This window comes from Symphodus melops, assembly GCF_947650265.1.
Source record: "Symphodus melops genome assembly, chromosome: 6".
Classification (NCBI taxonomy): Eukaryota; Metazoa; Chordata; class Actinopteri; order Labriformes; family Labridae; genus Symphodus; species Symphodus melops.
In genome coordinates, this window is record NC_136696.1 from 27,703,390 (window position 1) to 27,724,613 (window position 21,224).

General features: G+C 44.4%; 1 protein-coding gene across 1 annotated transcript in view; it reads left to right on the forward strand.

The window, feature by feature from the left end:
* Positions 1-4,978: 4,978 nt before the first annotated feature.
* LOC306824896 (protection of telomeres protein 1-like) overlaps positions 4,979-21,224 on the forward strand; it is a 41,652-nt gene continuing 25,406 nt past the window's right edge. The window contains exons 1-5 of the mRNA XM_079345304.1: positions 4,979-5,109; positions 15,162-15,295; positions 16,257-16,329; positions 17,953-18,053; positions 20,896-21,003. Of these exons, the coding sequence (XP_079201430.1) occupies positions 5,007-5,109; positions 15,162-15,295; positions 16,257-16,329; positions 17,953-18,053; positions 20,896-21,003 (519 nt within the window). The 5' untranslated portion in view covers positions 4,979-5,006. The remainder of the gene's footprint in view (positions 5,110-15,161; positions 15,296-16,256; positions 16,330-17,952; positions 18,054-20,895; positions 21,004-21,224) is intronic.

The window sequence follows — 21,224 nt, forward strand, 5'->3', positions numbered from 1 at the left end:
AACAGCCTCCCTGAGACGCCCAACAAAAACGTTCAGTTTTGTGCAAAGCTGTTTTAACCTTCCGGGCTGCCGTACCTAAAAACCAGAAGCAGGGCGGGAAGTTTGAAGCGTTTAAACTTGACTTCTTTTCCTGCGTTATCCGTGGGCAGGTTGTGATGGTGAGTGTGGGAGTGCGGCCGACCTCCTGTGAGCGTCAGTTTGCATCCGTCTGCTCAGGTTTAATATTCCTGTGTGGTTGTTTCTGTCCGTCTGATTGGCTCTGAGCTCTTCTGTCTGTAATGATCCAAACATCCATCCCTCACTGTTGTGCTGTTATCGAGCTCCCGACGTGCTCCTTCACATTATCATAGATCAAGGAAATGATCCACGTCTCACACACACACACACACACACACACACACACACACACACACACACACACACACACACACACACACACACACACACACTATCAGCCCGCGGCAATTAGCTTCATGAAAAAGTTATTTGCAATTTGGCTTTTAACTTAGGTATTAATTTTGCAATCAATTAGCCCGAGTTCATCTTCTCCGAGTGGTTTTCCTGATGGATGTCCGTCGTGACTCAGCGAAGAACTCACAAAGTAAAGAACAAGAAAATGTTTCACCAACTTCTGACTCGCTTTTTAAATGTGTGACGTGTGTGTGCGTGTGACGTGCGCTTGACTTGAGTGTGACGTGTGTGATGTGTGTGTGATGTGTGTACGTTACATGCGTGTGACGTTTGTGTGCGTGACGTTCGTGTGTGTGATGATCTGGATCCAGTGACATGAACCTTTTTTTGTGTTTGTGCTTGTTTTTTGGACGTCTCTGAACAACACTCACACACTCGTCACGGAGACGATGAAGGAGCTGGTCTGTGGCTGGAAGAGTTAATCATCTCCTTCTCTTCCTCTCCCGGAGGCTGCTGGGAGCTCACTGTCACCATTTATGGAATTATTGTTCCTGTCGTCTGTGTTACAGCTCGAGGTGTTGCACCTGAAACTACCCAGCATGCATCACACCACCCTTTTTTTTTTTTCATATGGGACTATTTATGAATGCTGCAGTGGAATTTATTGATTTATTGATTTATTGTTTGCCTGACTTCCAAATATTTGATTTAGTAACATTTCAGTCAAATGAACATTTATCTCAAAAGTCCAGTGTTTGTTGGACGAACACAATGACTCGACTTTTTGTAGACTAGCTCCAACCTCAGGATTAATAAATGAGATGAAATGAACATGAACAGATTGAAGAAGGAGGTCATTGAGTGGCTGTTTGGTGCGGTCTGCTCTCTGACGTGATTGATTTGCAGACGGCTCTTTTGCACACGGAGCTCTTCGAGGACTTCTTGTGTTTAAAAGTGTGGAGGTGTCTTCAGAGTCACACCTTTTCATTCTGCACACAACTACCTCTGTCTCTTCTCATTTGTACATCTGAGTGAGACACTGCGCATGTTGTCAAGGACAGCCTGACTCTCTGCTCTGTTCTCTCCATGAGTGGAATCGAGAGGAGAGACAAGAGACTTACACAAGAGAACTTTAGTGGACTCTTTTCACTCGGGAACACTTTGACTTCAGCCTTGGTTGTGCCCGACAACAAGCTGAGTGAAGCCGTTTTAAAGGAGCAACATTTAACTCTGACGCCTGGTGTTTAAAATGGGTACTGCAGTCCAAATTCAAAAACATTGGAGAGCGCCGTCTCGCCCCCCTCCCCTCCCCCCTGGAGAAGACGTGCATGCAGTTTTCCATGGCGCAGACACAAACCATTCTTCGATTTAACCAGGTCCGTCCAACCTTTGCAACATTGTCTGTATGTGTGTGTGTCAGTAACTGTTGTTGACCATGCTGTTGCAACAGGACCGGCTCCAGGAGAGTCACAGCTTCCTTGGAAAAAGAAAAAAGTCGATGAATATGCAGCATTTTGCACACGCAGTCAGTGTCCGTCTTCAGTCACCAACGGTGGAAATGCTGAAATACAGAGCCATGTTGAAACAAGCCAACACAAACTGTGGGTAGAGGATCGAAGCAGGCAAACACCAGGGACAGCAAACTGGAAAACAGGCTGCTCTGTTGGGTTTCAGGATTTGGAGGTTTGAAAATACGCTCACCCTATATTCCAACCTCTGTCCTCTATTTGCACTTTCCAGTTCATGTGACATAAAACATTTTGTGTCCACTGATCGGGCTGCAGAAACTCAGATCCACTCTGTGCTCTGTAAGAAGCTGCGTTTGAACTGCTGCTACTCCTCATCCTCCTGACGGCGGCTGCAGCCTGAGGTCAGAGCGAACACTCCTCCATCAGCACCCGCTCACGGCCAAACACTCTCCTCCCCTCCGCCGGTAACAGGGACGAATAGCACAACGCAGACGATGTTATTTTGCATCTGGAGGACAGCTTCATGTATGAGCTTTATTGGCGATATTCTTCACAGCGGAGGACGCTTGATTAGAAACATAAAGCAGGAAGCCAACCTCAGGCCGGCTCCTGTGATGTGTCAGCGCTGCAGGAGAAACTCATTAGCGCTGAGAAATGAGCCTCCTGCTAATACAGCAGCAGAATTATGCTCTCTATCACCGGCTCACTGAGTGCTGTGCATTTTTCAATGTAATTAAACAGTCAGTAACCTGCTTGTAAAAGCGTCTGAGGTTTCCGAGCTTTAACGTAACGTGAATATGACACCGGCGATGGCTCAGAGCAGAGCCACTGTTTGATGAGCGGGGGAGTTGTGCGATCACATGACAGACCTGCAGGGAGAGGGGTCACATGACCCGCTCCTTACATACCGAGGAAATCGTCTGCGATCATCACTTGAGTTTTTGCGAAGCGTATTGGCCCCCTGTCTGCCGGCGTTGGCTGGCGTCTGCCCGGTTGGTCTGATTTCCATTTAACGCCACCTCTCAAGGCGGGTTCAGCCCCGACAGTCTGCCGCTGTCCTCTCCATGTTCTTTACCTTTTAGTGCAGTTTCTCCTTATTTCTCCTCTTCTTTTCTTTTTCCACTAAAAGACAAAGGAACAACGCCAGCGCCATTTTTAACGTCTAATCAGACATTACTCTCGATTAGTAGGTTAAAAATGACACGATGAGGTGCCTGAAAATGATCTTCTCGTATCTTAACAACAGACTACCGCCACCTCTCTGGCCTCGAGAGTTATTTCCTCTCACGCATTCGCAGATCGTGCGTGGTGATTGGCTGTCGGCTGGAGTCTTTGCGGTGCGTTAAAAACTTTTTTAGCGCCGGCTGTCGTCATCACTTCGCCGTCTGCTTGGTGTGTCAGGGTCTTTAGTTAACCGGTTTCCTACCCTCTAAACATTACAAACACACATTTTGAAATGTTTTTAAATTATATTTTATATACTGGTAATTGCTTCTTATATTTTATTTTATTTAAGTACTTCTTATTTTAGCCTTATTTCCCATGTTAGATGTTTTTTGCACCGATACACGAAGACAAATTCCTTGTATGTGTAAATGTACTTGGCAATAACAAACTATTCTGATTTGGATTCTGACACAAATGCTGTATGTTATATAACCAAATGTTGCAGGATGACGGGTAAATCATTTTAACCATTAAAGCATTCTGGATCTCCTGCAGATTACCTCAAGCAGCTGATGAACAAGCCATGGTGGATCCCTGACATGATCACTCACTTACATGTCACCTCAGAGCGGACCGTCGGTGCTGAGAGGATATACACTCACAGGGTGGGTTAGTAGTGCCAGCACTTTATTCTGACTCGCCTGATTTCTGCAGAAATGCCTCCAAAACACACCAATCATAGACGGCGAGGACTGTCACTTCTGCAGACTGCAGTCAGAGTGTGGACTCTGGCAGGTTTACTCTCTCGTGTCAGTATCACGCCTACACTCCTCGACATACTCCAGCATGCTGCCAGTCAGCCAAAACAGGAAGCTACTGTTACACAGTGTGGCGTGAACCTGTGGCGAGTGTGCCCACAGTGCAAAGGAAAACACACTTATGACATCCATCGGACAGTGTGGTCACCTAAACTATCTCCGTCCTCATTCATGCACGGTCTTCTCCGAACTCCACCTCTGCAGCAAGGAAGTGTGGACAACAGGGATGCCAGGTATGCAAAGGAGAACTGGTGCTGTATGAATGATGATCTATTGATTGATATGCATACGGTAGCTTTTGTATCTGCTCAAGTCAAAATTAAAAATGGATATAAGTTTAAGTCTAATGAATTATAATCGTTAAAGTTTTAAGGGCAATTGAACTGAAAGTTTCAGTTCGAGGATTATCAAGTTTTTGTCCCTGAAAGCATCAATTAAATATTAAAATATTCAGGTAGATAATGGTTGGAGTTTTACTTTAAAGTTAAGCTCCGTAAAATTTGCTGCAAAGATGCTTAAGATCTTTTATTTATTTTTTTAGTTAAAGATGTTGAACAGTACAAAGTGTCAATATAGGTGAATTTTTAAAACTGAGAATTTAAGTTTTCATTTGAGAATTAAAAAAGGATTAATAGCTGTTGAGGCAGAATAAAAAAAAAGTCCTTAGTCTAATATTAAAGCAGCAATTTGTGAATCTGACACAGAGTTTAAAATGATGCATTTGTAGGTTACCATGTGGTGGACACTGTAGCTTCAGTGTTTAGCCAGCTCTGCATGGGGTGGACACTGTAGCTTCAGTGTTTAGCCAGCTCTGCATGGGGTGGACACTGTAGCTTCAGTGTTTAGCCAGCTCTGCATGGGGTGGACACTGTAGCTTCAGTGTTTATCCAGCTCTGCATGGCTCTGTAAAGCTTTCTGCGTTCTAACCTCTCTCCATGTTTCATCTCCAACATTGATCCTAGTTTGAGCAGCTTTCTGCTGCTGGAGCTTATTAGAAACATGCAGAGGCTTTTTAGCTCGGGTACAATCACTTCTATCAAGTGATTGTAACCGAGTTCCACTGTCACTCTTATATCTGGCAAACCGAGGGGCGTCCAAAACGCACGTGTGGCTGCTGCATTGTTGTCAGAGAAGACAGGAGATGCGAGCCCCACGCATGCGCTGTCTTGGACTTCCCTACACGCATGCGCGCCACACAATTCGAAACCAAGTGAGGGAAAATCGACCGGGCAGCGCCAGAACCCGTGAGTTTTAAATCACTTCTAAAATGTATATCACTACTCTTTTTTTTCCCCCATGTATTAAATGTTTGCTCAACATGGCAATGTGTTGATTGCACTGAAAATATTTGTTTGTTCGTTGCAACTTTTAAAGTGGCAGTGTGACGGAAGATAATGTGTCTCCGTAACCCATTTAAAAATCCGCATGTTAAAGATTGTTCTCCTTTTAATAACAACTACATGACATGTTCATAACTATATGGAAGATTTCACAAATCTGAACGTTTCCCTTTATAATTCGGCATACCTCCAAGACAGTATGATGTCTTATGTTACTCTAAAATCAGGAGTTTTTACCCCTGGTGTCAGTATTTACAAAGCTTACGGAGCGAGGACTGAGTTGTATTATACTAAACAACATGCTAAACTGCAGTCTGTATGTACGCCGAATTCACCAATAGTGTCTATTTATTCACAGTGTTTGGTTATTGGTTTGTATTTGTCAGCAACGTTGCAGAAAATCCGAATGTTTTGTTAAATTGAAGGTTTTGCAGGTGAGGTTTCGTTATTTGAAATTCAAATAACGTCAACATAAAAACGACAGTTGGAGGTTTTGAGGGTGGCTTCCGTGAAGTTTCTTTTCTGTTTATACTAAATGTGCAAAATATACAAGTAGAGTTTATTTTATTGAGCTTGTAATGAAGTGCAGAGAGGTGGTTTAGTTCATGCTAACAGGAGGCTAAAGCTGCAGACCTCCACAGTGTTTACAACAGTTAGCTGCAGGCTAACTAGCTAGCAGTTACTGAACATTAAAATAAATAAAATTAATGCTCTAAAATGACGTAAAAATACTTTATGTATTATTTATTAATCATTATTATAAGTTAGCTGAAAGATGAATAGTATTCACCCTCCTTAGACTGTAGCAGGTGTTTATTTATTGTTATAAATGAGTTTGGTGTTTAGTTTACTAATATTGCTTTGTGTTTGTTTATTTGGCTCTTTATCATTGTAGTAAATTTAGTTCTTTTTTAATGGTGTTTTTTAATTGTTCAGGTATCTGTATTGTAAATATTTGTGATGCATTTACCTCAATGTCCTGTATAGTGTTTAGTTTGGATTTTAATTGGTGTAGTTAATAGTTGTGTTTGTGGTAACTTCCCTTCATCAGCAGACCGTCATCGTTTTACAAAGTCAGAGCAAACTGAATATGAAGAAGTTCAACACTCAGTCCAATATTAAACCACCGCTGCAGCGATGGCTGCAGGAAGAGCTGAGAAACAGAAAATCTGTCAGTGAATGAGTGAATGTGAACTCCTGAGTTATCCTCTGTTTCTCTTCTTAAATTAAGTTTGATCAGATGGGGTGTTTCTGGAGGTTAAAGACGTTATTTTTCAGCTGCTCTGACTCTACGTGGAGCGGTATATGTGGCTAAGATTACCCCCCCCCCCAAAAAAAAAAAACACTGTAAGGAAAGCAGCTTAATGCAACACCTGACAAAGCTTCAGTGCTCCACTCTCTTGTTGTGGGATTGATGGATAGATAGATAGATAGATAGATAGATAGATAGATAGATAGATAGATAGATAGATAGATAGATAGATAGATAGATAGATAGATAGATACTTTATTGATCCCGAGGGAAAATGGTAACTGTGAAGCATTAATCAAATATTGACAGATCCTGGAGTTTAAATAAAGAACAGCAGGAGAGGCAGAGTGTGTGTCGGTCTCTCTCTCTCTCCTTCCTGTTTCTTGTTTTGAAAAGTATCCCAAACATGACCTGCTGCGGAGGACATGAATATGTTCAGCATATGTTGCCATGGCAGCGACTTCCATTGTGACGTTTGTTGACTGTTGAGAAGTGGCACCTGTCGGTGGTGCGGCCGTGCCACGTCAGTCATGTGGTTCCTGCTGTCTGCCGGTCGACCAGCCGTGACGGCTCGTCAGTGTGACGTTCAGTACCTGAGATTTGGTGTGGAGCGAGCGTGACACTCGGCAGCAGCCTGACCCGGGGTGCAAAGATCTCTCTAAACCAAAAGTTTAGACTTTACAAAGCTAGCTTCTGGCTCTGAGTTATGTCGTGGACACATTGGACTCTGAATCATTTTGTGCAATAGAGAGGACGCTTACCGTGAAATCCACTGGACCCCTCCTCATGGGCTCATCGCCCCCCCAACTCTGCACCCATGGGTGAAAGCTAACCCTGATGTGGTTCATGTTGTCTCCCCTTTACCAGGACTGGGTCTCATCCAGCGCCACACAGAAGAGCACCAGAAGACATCTTTAGGAAAAAGGCTGACTATATTTTGGGTTGATTTTGGCGCCCCCCCGTGGACAGTTTCTTATCACGGCGTATTCTGTCTCTGATATGTGGTAAAAAATTGATCTTGCGGTAGAGTCGGTCGGGAGCTCCTGCAGTCCGATGTGCATGAATGGATGAGTTACATCTGATGGTCACGTTACACTGCAGCCTCTACCGTCGCTGTGGGAAAGTGTCAGTGTGCAAAAGAGCTCTGGTCCATTTACACTAAATGCCAAACGTAGCGCTCACTGAACATTTACTCAGGAGTTAAATTTAAAGTTAAAGTTGTAAAAAGTCAAACCAAGGTTGTTGTGGCGTGTCACAATGAAAGCAGCTGAACTGATTCTTCACACAGAAACACACAGTCCAGTGTGGATCGTCTCTGCAGAGACAGTCCTCTCTCCACATCTATTCTAGGACTTCTCTTTTCTTGTTTTTTTTTTTTAGTTCAGCTTCTGTTGAGCCTCGGTTTCTCTCATCCCCACAAAAAAAAGAGAGAGAGAGAGAAAGAGATTATGCAAATTTAGAGTCGCTAAGGTTTGTGTCTTGGCAAACTCTCCGGCGTCGGCTGAGCGAACAGAGAGGACACTCTGGGATTCGATAAGACACAGAGGGCTGTTAGACATGGGAAGGAGAAACCCGATCCACGCGGGCGCCTCTCCCGCTCTCTGTCTCTGACGTGGACGTCTCTGATTGGCTGAAGTCTGAGAGGACAGATGAATTCGTCTTCTCTGGCTGCAAACTGTGGAGAAAGGACATCAGCTTGTAACTCATGCATCCTCCTCGCCAGTTTATTCATGATGTAATACTTTGTGATGTCTGGTGCTTCTGCAGCCTGCCTCAAGTGGACGCTTGAGGAACTGCAGGATTTTGCACTTCTGCGTCTTTCACCTTGAGTCTGTCGCTCGGTGTGACACCAAAATATTTGTGACTAGGTGTTTTTTTTTTTTTTTTTTTTTTTTATTAGCATTTTTAGCCCTAAATTCAATTCTTGGAAGAAGGCGTATTTCTGAAGGGCCTTATGAATCCATGTTTTTTTAAATAACATTAGATCAGATTAAATACACTTTCATGTCCTCGGGGGGAAATGTGCCCCCGGGCAGAAGTTCACAGAACTTCCCATAAACAAGCACAACAGCAGACTGTAAACACTTCAGACAAGGGGATTTAAAATGCACCACTCCTTCAGGCACCTTTCATCGTGTGACTCTGGATTCACAGGAGCGAGCTGGTCCTCGCAGCTTCTTCACCGACTTTTATCTCATTTGAGTTTTCATCGTGAGTCATCTGAATCCTCAAACAGAAATGTTGGAGAAAGTGGAGCTGTCCTGGAGTTGCACATTGACTCCTGGGTTAGTTTGGGAAAAAGTACATAAAGAGTTTGGATTCTTTCCCAAACGCTCGCAGCAGATGTGCGTCTACTCGAGGCGTCTTAAAGTACCTTTTATTTCTTGCTACATTTAAAAAGTGCTGAGTCATATTTGTGTTCAGCCTGTGACGTTGTTTTGGCATTTTTGGAGAGCGCCCTCTGTATCACCTCTGTTACTACCTCCAAAGACGCGACAGAGGCAGGCGAGACGTCACGCGTGTTTAAATGTTGCAGCTTCAAATGAGGCTAAAGAGAAAAACTATGCAAAAAGAAGAACAGTCATTCCCTTGGAAACTTTTAGAAATAGATTTTCTCCTTAAGCGAAGATGTGACGCGGCAACCTCTGGTGTTGAAAAAAACGCAAGTGCAGTTCATCGAGTGTCCACTAGAGGCTCCAAAAGACCTTGAAGTCACAGCAGAAACACGTTTGCAGCCTTTGTGAAGGACACGAGTTCTGCATAATGAGAGGCGCGGCAGAAGTTTGGTACCCAGCACTTCCAATATGGCCGCCGCCATGGATGGGCTTCCAAGCAGCCAATGGGTGACGTCACTCAAGCTTTACCTATTGCTACAACTGACACCCATGCTAATCGTGCTACCAGCTGACCTTCGTGTTTAATCCGACACTGGTGACCTTCAGTGTGAGCGCGGCAGATTACTCAGCGTTCACCGTCCATGTTTGAAGGATTCCTTATTGTTGTGAAGCTTCAGTCTAATCGGAGCTTTAGTCGGGTTTTCAGAGGTTCCCTTTGACACCAGTGCGCCGGTCTCACCTTTCATGTTGAAATGAACAGCATTGATCTGGGTTCAGTGGAAGGATTCATTTAAAGTGTTTACAGTCGCTCTGCATGTCTGCCAGCCTCTCTTCCATTCTCTCCATGATGCGCTGTCATCTCAGCGCCTCCAACCCCCTCGGCATCATTTCCTCGACACCTCTCATTGACGTGTTTTTTTTTTTATTTTTTAGGGCTGAAATCCTCAGTGCAATCAAACGATATTATTAAGCCGTCATCTCCTCTGATGCAGTAATTACAGCGCTGCTGCTGCTGATCCCGTCCTCTTATCAGACAGCTTCGTGCCTGTGTGCTTCTCAGTCCCAAAAAAAAAGTCAGGTTTCATTTTTTAGTAGAAGTCATTTTTGCACTGAGGCGATACTTTTAACGGCAGCTCATTAAACCTCTAACCTCCATTAAATGTGATAGAGAGAGAGAGTGAGCGAGCGAGAGAGAGAGAGAGAGTCCCTGCGGAGCGAGCAGTCAGCAACTCTTCACTCTTTATTTCTCCCTGAAATATTCAGACTCCTCTACAGGTCGCAGAAATGTTCTCGACCGCGTGTTTGCTGGGCCACGTGAAAAGTTAGCAAAAAGAGCGGTTGCCATGGTAACGGTGACTAAATGAGAGGGAGAGAGAGCAACGGGGGCGAGGTCATTGAGTTGTAGTTTGGCGAGTCGATCAATGGAATGAGGACACTTAAAGGAAACTTAAAAAAAAACAAGCCGAAGGCTTGAATTGTATGATTTTGAAATCATTTATTTGTATTTTATTGCTGCACGTATGTCGTTGAACAACCTGCCAATCAGCTGTTACTCTGCCCTTTAAAAAGTCCACGCTCTCTCCTCCACTTAGTTTAAATTAGCATCACCTGTTTGAGCTCGTTAGAGACACCTGTCACACTCGTCCAGGAGCAGCTGCATGAACGCAAACACACTCCACCTGCAGTTTCTCCTCCCACAGGAAGTCCGAGCGAGCTCAACAGGATATTCAGCTCGAGCCAATGGGAGGAGGGCGAGTGACCTTTATACACTGTGACTGCTGCACGGTGCAGCACGTGTCTGCACGCCACCGCTACCGTCTACCTGACTCCATGTAGCGTTGATTTGAAGCCCCTCCCCCTCCTGTCTCCAGCTGTGAGGAGCCGACATCTACGGCTGAAGAAAGCTGTTTGACTGTGCTGCAGAGCGGCCGGTCAGCGTTACTTCTCCTTGTTTACCGACGTGCCTCAGAGCAAACGGATGACGCTGTGGTTGTTGTTGTTGTGCTGCAGGGTCGTCCAATCCTTGGCCAGATATCTGAGCACGTCTTGCCTTTTGTGAGCTTTAATTAGTTGGCGACGTTCATTGCAGAAATATGCAAATCCTTTTGTTTTGCATGACAGGAAATTGTATTTTTGTGTTTCATGATGTGGCTTTGATTACACGAGATGTGGATTTGGACTTTTGGGCATTTTCATCTTTTTTTTCTTGTGTCTCATAGTGAATACAATCATTAGTAATGGAGCTTGGAGTTAATTGCAGCCAGCATCATTCTGCAGACTGCAGTCCTCTCTCTCTCTCTCTCTCTCTCTCTCTCTCTCTCTCTCTCTCTCTCTCTCTCTCTCTCTGTCTCTGTCTCTGTCTCTCTCTCTCTCTCTCTCTGTCTCTCTCTCTCTCTCTCTCTCTCTCCTCTCTCTCTCTCTCTCTCTCTCTGTCTCTCTCTCTCTCTCTCCCTCTCTCTCTCTCTCTCCCTCTCTCTCTCTGAACCTGTGTCAGGTTCTTCTTATCGGCTCCTGCTGCAGCTGAAAGACGGTTCATCTCTCTCCGTGCCCTCCGGGAGGATTTCTCTGATTCCTGCTGCAGAGGAAACTCTTCCAGCGTGCGTGGAAAATAAACCTTTTAGATGTGAGGTTTTTTTTGCATCCCAAGGCTGAGGATGAAGATAAGACACATGATCTGTTCGCCATGCATAGATAAAACAGGCTATCAGTTACACAGACAGTATGCATCGCTCTACCTCTTCATGTTCCTCTGAATATTTAAATCCTCCTTGGATGAAATACTACTGAGATTAAAACCTTCACATCTTTCTTTGGTTAACTTTTATTTTACAGTGCGTGTAAATCAATCAGCAGGTGAACTGGAGAGAGCTCCATTCTTCCAAACAAACAGGGTTAAAAAATCATTTACAGGTCAAATGTTTAGTGACTGCTCCAGTAGATTTCCTGTTAGATGTGTAGAGACGGAGGACCCGTCCACACGTCGCCGGCTGTCTCACTAAACAAAGATATTTGTCTATGTTTGTCCTCTCATCCACACGAGAACGCAGATTTACGCCATCAAAAACGAAGCTTTTAAAAACCTCCGACCAAAGTGAAGATTTGTGATCCGTTTATGCGTTTGCACGTGAACGTCAGTAACCAATATGTTCTTACTTACGTCACACATGCGACCTGTGTTTACATTCAGAAACCGCGTGGACGCTTTTTTTCTTGCTTGTTTTTACGAGTCCAGATTCTGCTCCATGTTCAAGGACACAGGCGAAAGGACGACGTTATTTTCTATAGTTAAATTATTTGTTTTGTGGAAGCGACGTCGGGAGACGGAGGCTTACTCTGATTGGATGGGATTTGGGGAACTACTGCCCCCTAAAGGTCTGACAAGCTTATAAAGGCACTTCTGCTGTGACGTGTGGATGAAGTTTTTTTCCTAAAAACGAGGTTGTGTGTACGACGCTCTCGTCCTCTGTGATCAGACGTGAAGGAAACCTGCAGCAGCCAGTGTGTCCTCCTTCTAACTTCACATTCTGCTCCTGGACTTGTTTGGACTTTGAACAAAGTGTTTCCTCTCAGGATGTAAACTTTCCCCTTGCAGGAGGTGTAACGCAGGTGTGAGATGTGAATTTAAAACAGCCCAGCCTGGACGTGTGTGTGTGTGTGTGTGTGTGTGTGTGTGTGTGTGTGTGTGTGTCGTCCACAGAGAGCCTGTGACTCACTGCCGAGGTGTGATTTTAAATGCTTTTAATAAATGCTGGTGTGTTTTTTTGGAGCACTGCTGATCCGCTCTCCCTCGGCACGCTCCCCTCCCGCTCCGCTCGCTCAAGCTGCTCCTGACCTGATAAAAAAACCTCCTGAAATCACCTGCTGAGCTGCGCGCCGCTCTATTTTTATTTATTTATTCAATGGGAGAAACTGCCGGAGCGTGAAACTGTGGCAACTGGAGGGGTTTGGTCGTGTATTTATGAACTTTGAATTTGCAGCCAGCACGACATCTGTGTGTTAAGTTCACCTCTGTCCATAATCGATGAGTGATTGGTTATTGTCAAACAGCAGTCACATGTCAGACGGTGGGATTGTTATGCTGTTCCGTCATGAGCCCGGGTCTGCTGAAGATTTCTGCCTGTTAAAAGGAAGTTTTTTCTTGCCACGCTATGACGGATTAAGCTGGGCTCTTGTAACATAGCCATAAGTAAGGTCCTTTACCTGCTTTTTGTAAACATAACAATGAGCATGTTTACCTGCTCTTTTGTTAATGTTAACAGACATTAAAGCAGGTAAGGTCCTTTACCTGCTTTTGTAAAGTGTCTCGAGATAACGCCTTTTATGAATTGACGCTATATAAATAAAGATTGATTGATTGATTGATTGATTGTTCATGTCTGGTGTGTGCTGAGCCTGCGTGCCTCTCGGCCTCTCGGCCTCTCTGTATGTCGGGCTGAACTCGAGAGCTAATGAGGGTCCCGGAGAAGCTCAGAGGAAAACCAGCACCTGCTGCTGTCGTCTGCAGGGGTCAGTGCCGCCCCGCCCCGCCCCACTGCGGTGCGTTTACAGCCCGCTGCCGGAGTCCGATATGTGGCCGCTCTGTGGGAGCACAGCTCAGTCCGTCTGCAGCATCCATTACTGGAGCTGCTGCAGGAGGTTTCAGGCCGGCTGGATATGTGTGCAGATGTAGGCTGAATATGATCTAAAGACGTCCGATCACGGACCAATATTGTGAATTTTTCTTGTTTTTTTTAAATTGATAGAAGTTGCAGACAGACTTCTGCACGTTTGATTAATTTGAAAAAATACGTGGACAGCATTTTGCTCTCCGTGTGTTTGTGAGAGAGCAGCTGTGGTTCATTTTCTGTAAATTCACAGGCTGACGTTTCTCCTCGCTTCACTTTTATTCACCTTCATGTTTGGGCCTTTTATAGTGACCGTTTGAATAAAACCTTTTTCTTTGTTGCATAAATGTTTCACACTGAGTCAGCGGGATCTGATAATAAGAAATATGATCATCGCTTCATAAAAATGGAGTCCATTAACTCTAAAAACAAAAACAAAACAACATAGCTGCACCTGACCTGAAGCCTCTCTCAGACAGGTCGTGTGTGCTCGTGTGAGGAACCCTGTTTAATCACCTTTCTTACCTAAATTGTTCTGCATAAAATAAATCCACCCAATTAAGGGACTTTTGGCTGCTGCTGCTTAAACCTCTTAAATCGAGGTGTTTCTCTTTTTTTCTTTTTAAATCCAGTGGATGAAGCTGTTGTGTTTATTTCATTATTGCATGTGTGAAGATGTGAGACATTTTTAAATACCTGCAGAATAAAAAAAAGGGGGGGGGGGATTAAAGGGGAGTCATGTTGTCAGCTTTGGGTACTGAACAGTTTTCTAATCTGCACCCACAAACCAAAATGTTGTGTGAGAGACGTTGTCGGCCCCCTTTTTATTTATTTATTTTATTTTTTATTGATTCTGCACTGCTGGAACTATGAACTATTTCAGTTCCTTGAACCACATTAAGAGGAACATTTTTAGCTGCTCGTTGGTGCGAATGCAGACAGGAAAAAGTCTCCTTGGGGTGCTGTTCTCGAGGAACTCTCTGGTGGATATTTCCGGAACTATCTGGTCCCAAAACGCCTCTCTATCCCTCTAATGTCATCATCAGTTGGAGACCCCCTTCAGCACATCAAGATCAACAACATACATACAGAGCAGAAGGAACAGCCTGCATTGCAGTCTCGGTCGTGACTGAGTTTGGAGCCCTGCAGGTCGAGGACACGGCGTGGAGGAGAGAGAAAACCAGGTAGTCTGTTCTACCTCCCACTCAGAGAGCCGCTCTGACCTCATGAATGAATCACTCATCACGCTCTAATCAGGCCTCTGGCTCCGCCCCTCTGGTTCAAATCACGCAGATTTACTTGATTTTTATTTCACTCCTGTCTGGGGCTTTTCTGCCTGACTGAGCGGCTGAGTGCACGGCCGAGTGAGCAGCTCGTCTGCCTCGCAGGCTGTTCTCGCTCGGCCGTCCTCGCTCCACGAGGTTCCACCGAGGGACTCTCTCAGTCAAATCTGCAGGAAGTCAAACTAACGAGCTCTGACAGGAAGCGACGTGCTACCTGCTGGGAACACGGCCAACACTTATCCTGGTTACTCTCCGTAACGCCTCACAGACATTAACCCTCCCGCCGCGCTGTCGACATGGATCTGCTGCTTCCTGTCAGAGGTTTCATCCTGGTAACGAGTTGTTGTGCGGCGGAGGAACGACAACACCGCTCGTCAAACCACAGATCCCAGTTTGGATCAATCTCTGCCATTCCATTGGTCAATTTGACACTCAAGTTGTTGATTCATAAATAACACTTTTTCCTGTCAACGTCTCTCAGTACAACTCGACGCCATGCCAGTCCAAGTGCTTTCAGAGGGGGCGGGGCCAGACGCCAAGGTACCTCCACACCTGGCCAGCATTCCCATCGCCGTCATTGACATGAGCAGCGACTGCTCCAACAGGAAGGTCGAGGTTTGTTCGCACAGTGATTGGTTTCTCATCGCAGTGTGAGTGTGTCTGGGACGGTCACGTGTGCGACAGTTAGAGCTGCACGGTTACAGTTAGCGTGACGTTAGCGTTCAGAATAATCAGGTCGCAGACGCCTGAATTTATTGCATTAAAATTAATTGCAATAAATTCAGACTTTTATATTTAATATGAACAGTTATTTTATGTAATCCACATTTTACCTGTTGGGTCGAATGATCGTGCATTTACACCGTTTTTCATGCACGCTGATGAAACTCTTAATTAACCATCAGCTTCCCTCTGAAGAGTTATAGTTAGGCTATTTACACTGTTATAGTAGAGATAGGAAAGCAGACAGAGAGTCTGCAGGAAAGGAGCCCGAGCCGTCTGCCTGCACCAACCGCGGGGGCGACCGACGTCCCGAGTTAGGATTACCCCGGGGGTCACATGGATGTAGCTTGATTGGGTTTAGGCGTCTTTCATGGGCATCAAAGCGACAGAATATCTTTAGAAATGTTTGTGCAAGAATGAATAACTAAAAAAAAAAGAACACTAGGATCTGTTTTTGAAATTACCTGGAAACATCTCCACTTTGCATTCAATCATAAAAAGATGAAATACCTGGGTGGTGTTTCAAAGGTAACACATCTTTTCCTGCACTGATATCTCTGCTTTACCACCTGCCACCATCTGTTCCCTTCCACATTTCTTTTGTATTTCAACGTGACGCCGTATTCTTCTTTTTGATTAGTATGCTGCAGGAATAAATGTCTGAAAAGCAAAGCGGCAGAATAATCCACCTTCTGTCTCGCGGCTCATCTCCCAGAGGCGCTCATCAACGCTGCTCACTTTTCCTGATGTGGCTTTGATCAGTCGACAGGCCCGTTCACAGCTTCAATTTCAGCTAAATGTTTTTTCTTTTTTCAGTTTGCCTCCAAGTTCAATGTTTTTTTTTCATTTTCAGGGAAGAGTTGTTCACAAAGGCCCGCTGGTGTCGTTAGCAGCCGACAACTTCATCCTGAAGACCATCATCCAAGGTATCGCTCAACATGTCTGTTGCTCTGCTGAGTTGGTCCGTGCAGCTTCCTGTCGGGCGCTCTGTGTGTAATAAACGAGTTTTCAGAGCTGCTAAATCCAGTGACGTCGTAAGCCCAAACAAAATGTGTCCACGAGGAATCCATTCATCAAGCTGCCACTCACAGGCTCACATTTGTTCCAATTATAACTTGGGCTTTTTATTTTCTTTCCACTGGCATCTTTGTCACAGCTTCATCAAAGTCTGAAAGACAAAGCTTTCACGTGATTAACAGAACCTTGTAGCTTTTTATAACCGAATGATTAGCAGCCATTTTACACGAGAGGAAAAAAACAACTTTAAGGGGACGTATCCTGACATTTATTTGGGTAACCTGAGCGTCTACAGACCCACAAAGTGTGAAATAAATCCATCCTGTCCTTTGTTTGTGGTCTGCAGAAGTCTGAAAACACAGAGAGAAATGCTCTGTTTCTCCTTGTGATGTCACAGTGGGAAAAACCCGTTCCTCCCCTGGTATCTCCACCCATGGACACCACCCCCAACCTCGAGCTAAACTTTTAAGCAGGTCCGCCATTTTTATTCTCGCTAGCGAAGGAGTAATGTCTGCTGGGAAAACTCAGGGGGCGGAGCTTATTGCATTTAAAGAGACACACACACCAAAACGGAGCATTCAGAGAGAGCTGGTTTCTACAGGGTCACAAACCAGAGCACAGCACTGATGTTTCATTTAAACCACAGGGGACTGTTATGTTATTTTCTGATGCTTAATCAAAGTTTTGGTTTGTATAATCAGTCGAGTAGATCCTGTGTTGCCTTTCGTAAATGCCTTTCAGAAATGACTTATGCACGCAGTTAATACTTGAATGTCACAAAGCAGAGTTACATAAAACCGTATAATGAGACATTTATAACACAGAGGGCCGTTCTCTTCATGTCAGTGAGGTTTGGTTGTTCAGCAGGTTTGATTCTGTTGATGTGCAGTGAAACCCAAACTGAGACACTCGGAGGCTAAAAGGTTGGTTATACTGCAGAGCTGTGTAAAGTTTTCTGTGTGTGTGTGTGTGTGTGTGTGTGTGTTATTTTTGTAATTTAATGTGTATCTGTCTGGACTGTTCTGTATGTGTGAGGTAAGCTCTTTAGCTGGTCTGGATTGCAGCGGCCGACAGAGTCTGTGGCCTTCTTATCTCTGAGCAGCCTGATTAAAAAGCCACAGAGAGCAGAGGCTCTTATTGTGGTGAGAACATCCTTCGTTTTATGCTTTTAAACTCTCCCACGTCAAGCTCGCCTGTGTGTCCAGCAGCAGGATGAGCGGCGTTCGACCTGGTCATGAAGGGGACGGTCTGTTTGAGCACACCTTTTCAGAAAAGTGGAGCAGCCAATCAGGCCTAAGTGCTGTACAGGACACACCATTAGTGTTAGAAAAATGTGGTAAAATGTATGTAACCGAAGATTAGGTTATAAATTTGGACAAAACCAAACAGGACATTTTGTCAATCAAGATGCTGGATGGAGAGAATAATTACTTATTTGCTTGAAATTGAATTATTTTCCAACTTTTTAATCACAGTATCCCAGTATATGAGGACTCGTGCAATTTTTTATTTTATTTTTTTGTTTTGTTTAGAAAAAGAGTCCCAGCCAAACCCCTCGTCTCAGCTGTCATCCATCAACGTGGTCCTGATGGGAGCGCTGGCCAAGGACTTCAGCCAAGCTGTCAATCAAGGGGTACGATCTCTGTGTGACACCTTCATCGAAGTGTCGAGCTTATTGGTGCTCTCAGTCTGCATGTGATGCCTTGTTGTTCATTAGTTTAGCCCTTTAACTCTCATGCAATCTTTCTGCAGTTTTCAGACGCCGGTCATGTCAGCACTCACCTTCGACCTGGTGCTCATGTTAGCAACTACACCTGCTTCGTATTACTTTCATGCGTCTTTGTGGCGATGGCGACTCTTCAGCTGACTTTTAATATTCATTGTGTTGTCACTTTTCATCCCCTCTGAATCCTCGCAAATCACTTCATTGTGTCATAATGCTGTAAAACGGTTAAAAAAAAAGAATAAATAAAAGCATTGACTGTGGTGGCACCGTGTAAACGCTCGCTGCAGCTGCGCTCCTTGTTCTTCTTCTGTGTGTTTACTTAATGGAATGATAACAACTCTAATAAAGTCGGTTAATTTTGTTGGTTAATATTATCAGGAAAATAAAAAATGATAATCAATTGGCCTATTTAGCAAATGTTTTATCTGAACCAATCGTTATCGCGTGGTCCTGTTGCGATATAAACACACTGTACACTACATAGAAAAATATCACTTTCTGTATAAGACGTGATTAAATCACAACTCCATGAATCTTTATTTAGCGTCAGGAGACTTAATGTAGTGACGGCAGTGTGGATGGAGATGATGATGATGATTCAGTCTGATGCCGTCTGGAATGATTCTCATTCACACTTTGATTTATTTTCAGGTTTCTATTCATGTCCTCGCCGTGTGTGTGTGTGTGTGTGTGTGTGTTTGTTTGTTTGTGCTTGTGTGTGCTGTAATGGTTGAACTTTAAGCTCTGACGCTCTGATATTTACACCTGCAGAGAGATTCAGCTCTTTTTATGGGAAACACATTTTTAGAGATTTTTTTTTTTTTTTTTTAAGTCTGTGATGTGTTGCAAGTATTTATGTTCCTATACGATGCACACGTATACTGTGTACGTGTATGGTTAGTTAGGATATTTGCCATAATATCCACCCATCCCATATGCAATCATCCGTCCAATATCCATCATTGCAACCATCCAATACCCATTCATCCATCATTCCAATCATCCCTCCATCAATCCAATCATCCATCAATCCAATCATCCATCATTCCAATCATCCATCATTCCAATCATCCATCCATCATTCCAATCATCCATCATTCCAATCATCCATCATTCCAATCATCCATCATTCCATTCATCCATCATTCCATCCATCCATCAATCCAATCATCCATCATTCCAATCATCCATCCATCATTGCAACCATCCAATACCCATTCATCCATCATTCCAATCATCCATCATTCCAATCATCCATCCATCATTGCAACCATCCAATACCCATTCATCCATCATTCCAATCATCCATCATTCCAATCATCCATCATTCCAATCATCCATCCATCATTCCAATCATCCATCATTCCAATCATCCATCATTCCAATCATCCATCATTCCAATCATCCCTCCATCAATCCAATCATCCATCATTCCAATCATCCCTCCATCATTCCAATCATCCATCATTCCAATCATCCCTCCATCAATCCAATCATCCATCATTCCAATCATCCATCATTCCAATCATCCCTCTATCAATCCAATCATCCATCCATCCATCCGTCATTCCAATCATCCATCAATCCAATCATCCATCAATCAATCCAATCATCCATCCATCATTCCAATCATCCATTAATCCAATCATCCATCAATCCATCCTTCTATTTATTATTTTCAGTGTGTGTGACATCGGGACACTTTCATGGATGGAGCGTCTACAACGACGTTGAAAGGTGTCACACCTGTTCATTAAGTCAGCATCATCATGGACTCGTTTCAGAGGGGTTTAATTACCCACTTTCTCACCGCTTCAGGGTTTGGATGTGACTCAACGTGTCAAACTCCGTGTAAAGCACGTAAACAGGGTGAACGTGTTTAATCCAGGAGAGTGTGGGAGCCGTGTGAGATGTAAAACCAAACAGCCCGAATTTCCTATAAATCCCTGATAATCATTCACAAGCTGACTCCTTCATATTGGAAGCTTTGTGATGACTGCCTCCAGAATTCAGAGATCTGTAATATTATCACAACAGCTCACCTGTTGTCACTATGAACATGTTTATAACCAGTTCACACAGAGCCAAAGTCTAAACCGCCAACTGCATCAAAGCCTGTTTGATGGCAAGCTCGGTAAACTGTCCTCTTCATGTGTCGGAGCTCTGCTGTGACGGCTAAACCTCCCGCAGCTCCTTGAACTCCTCAAAGTGACTCTGAATCATCCAAGCTGCAGCTCCGTGTGCTGCTTTACCTGCAGTCCACTCTGACACTGTCACCACTGTACACAGAGGCCGCTGTGATGTTGGTGACCGGGGCGGCGATTCTGCTTGCGACCTGGACGGCGAACAAATCAGAGAAAATCCAGTTGTCGGCAGACGCTCTCTTTGGTGAAACTCAAACAGGAAGTCACGGCGGCTCGGCTGTAGATCTCGGAGGCTCTGCGTGTCTCTGTAACGTGATTATTCAGACTATCTGCTGTCCCTTTGTCAGCCCTGAGTGGAGGCTTTGAATTTGTCTCGGGGGCACTTGACACGTCAAACAAAAGACAATCTCCGCTTTTCACACCAGCTTATCATCGGCGGCTTGTTGTGACGTTTTACTTAACATCTCCCAGGATGCAACATCTGCTGCTTCAATCTGTCCTCCCTCTGGGAAGGAGCATGTAAATTCATCCCTCTTTGCTCTCCCAGTTTTAATCCCTGATGTCTCTGCTTTTTTCTTGATTCTTGTTTTTTTTTTTTTGTGCAGGATGTGGTCGTGGCCTCTGGATTCACTGTGGGCAAATCTCCAACCGTTAACAAGGACAAGCTGCACCCGTGTAACCTGCTGCTGTCAGGTGGCGACGCCTACATCTATGTGAGGACTTTAATCGTCTTAGTATTATGCTCTGTGTGGATTCTTATAGCGTGAGTGAAAAGACTGTTTTCAAGCCTTAAACCGTGTGAGTGTTGGTGTGAAAACTGTCAATCAAAGTCTAATACAGGCTACACAACAGAACCCTGATCCTCCTCTTCCAGGCAGAATGAAGACAAACACTCGAAGGTTAGCCTGGCCTCTGACAGCTGACGGGCAAACAA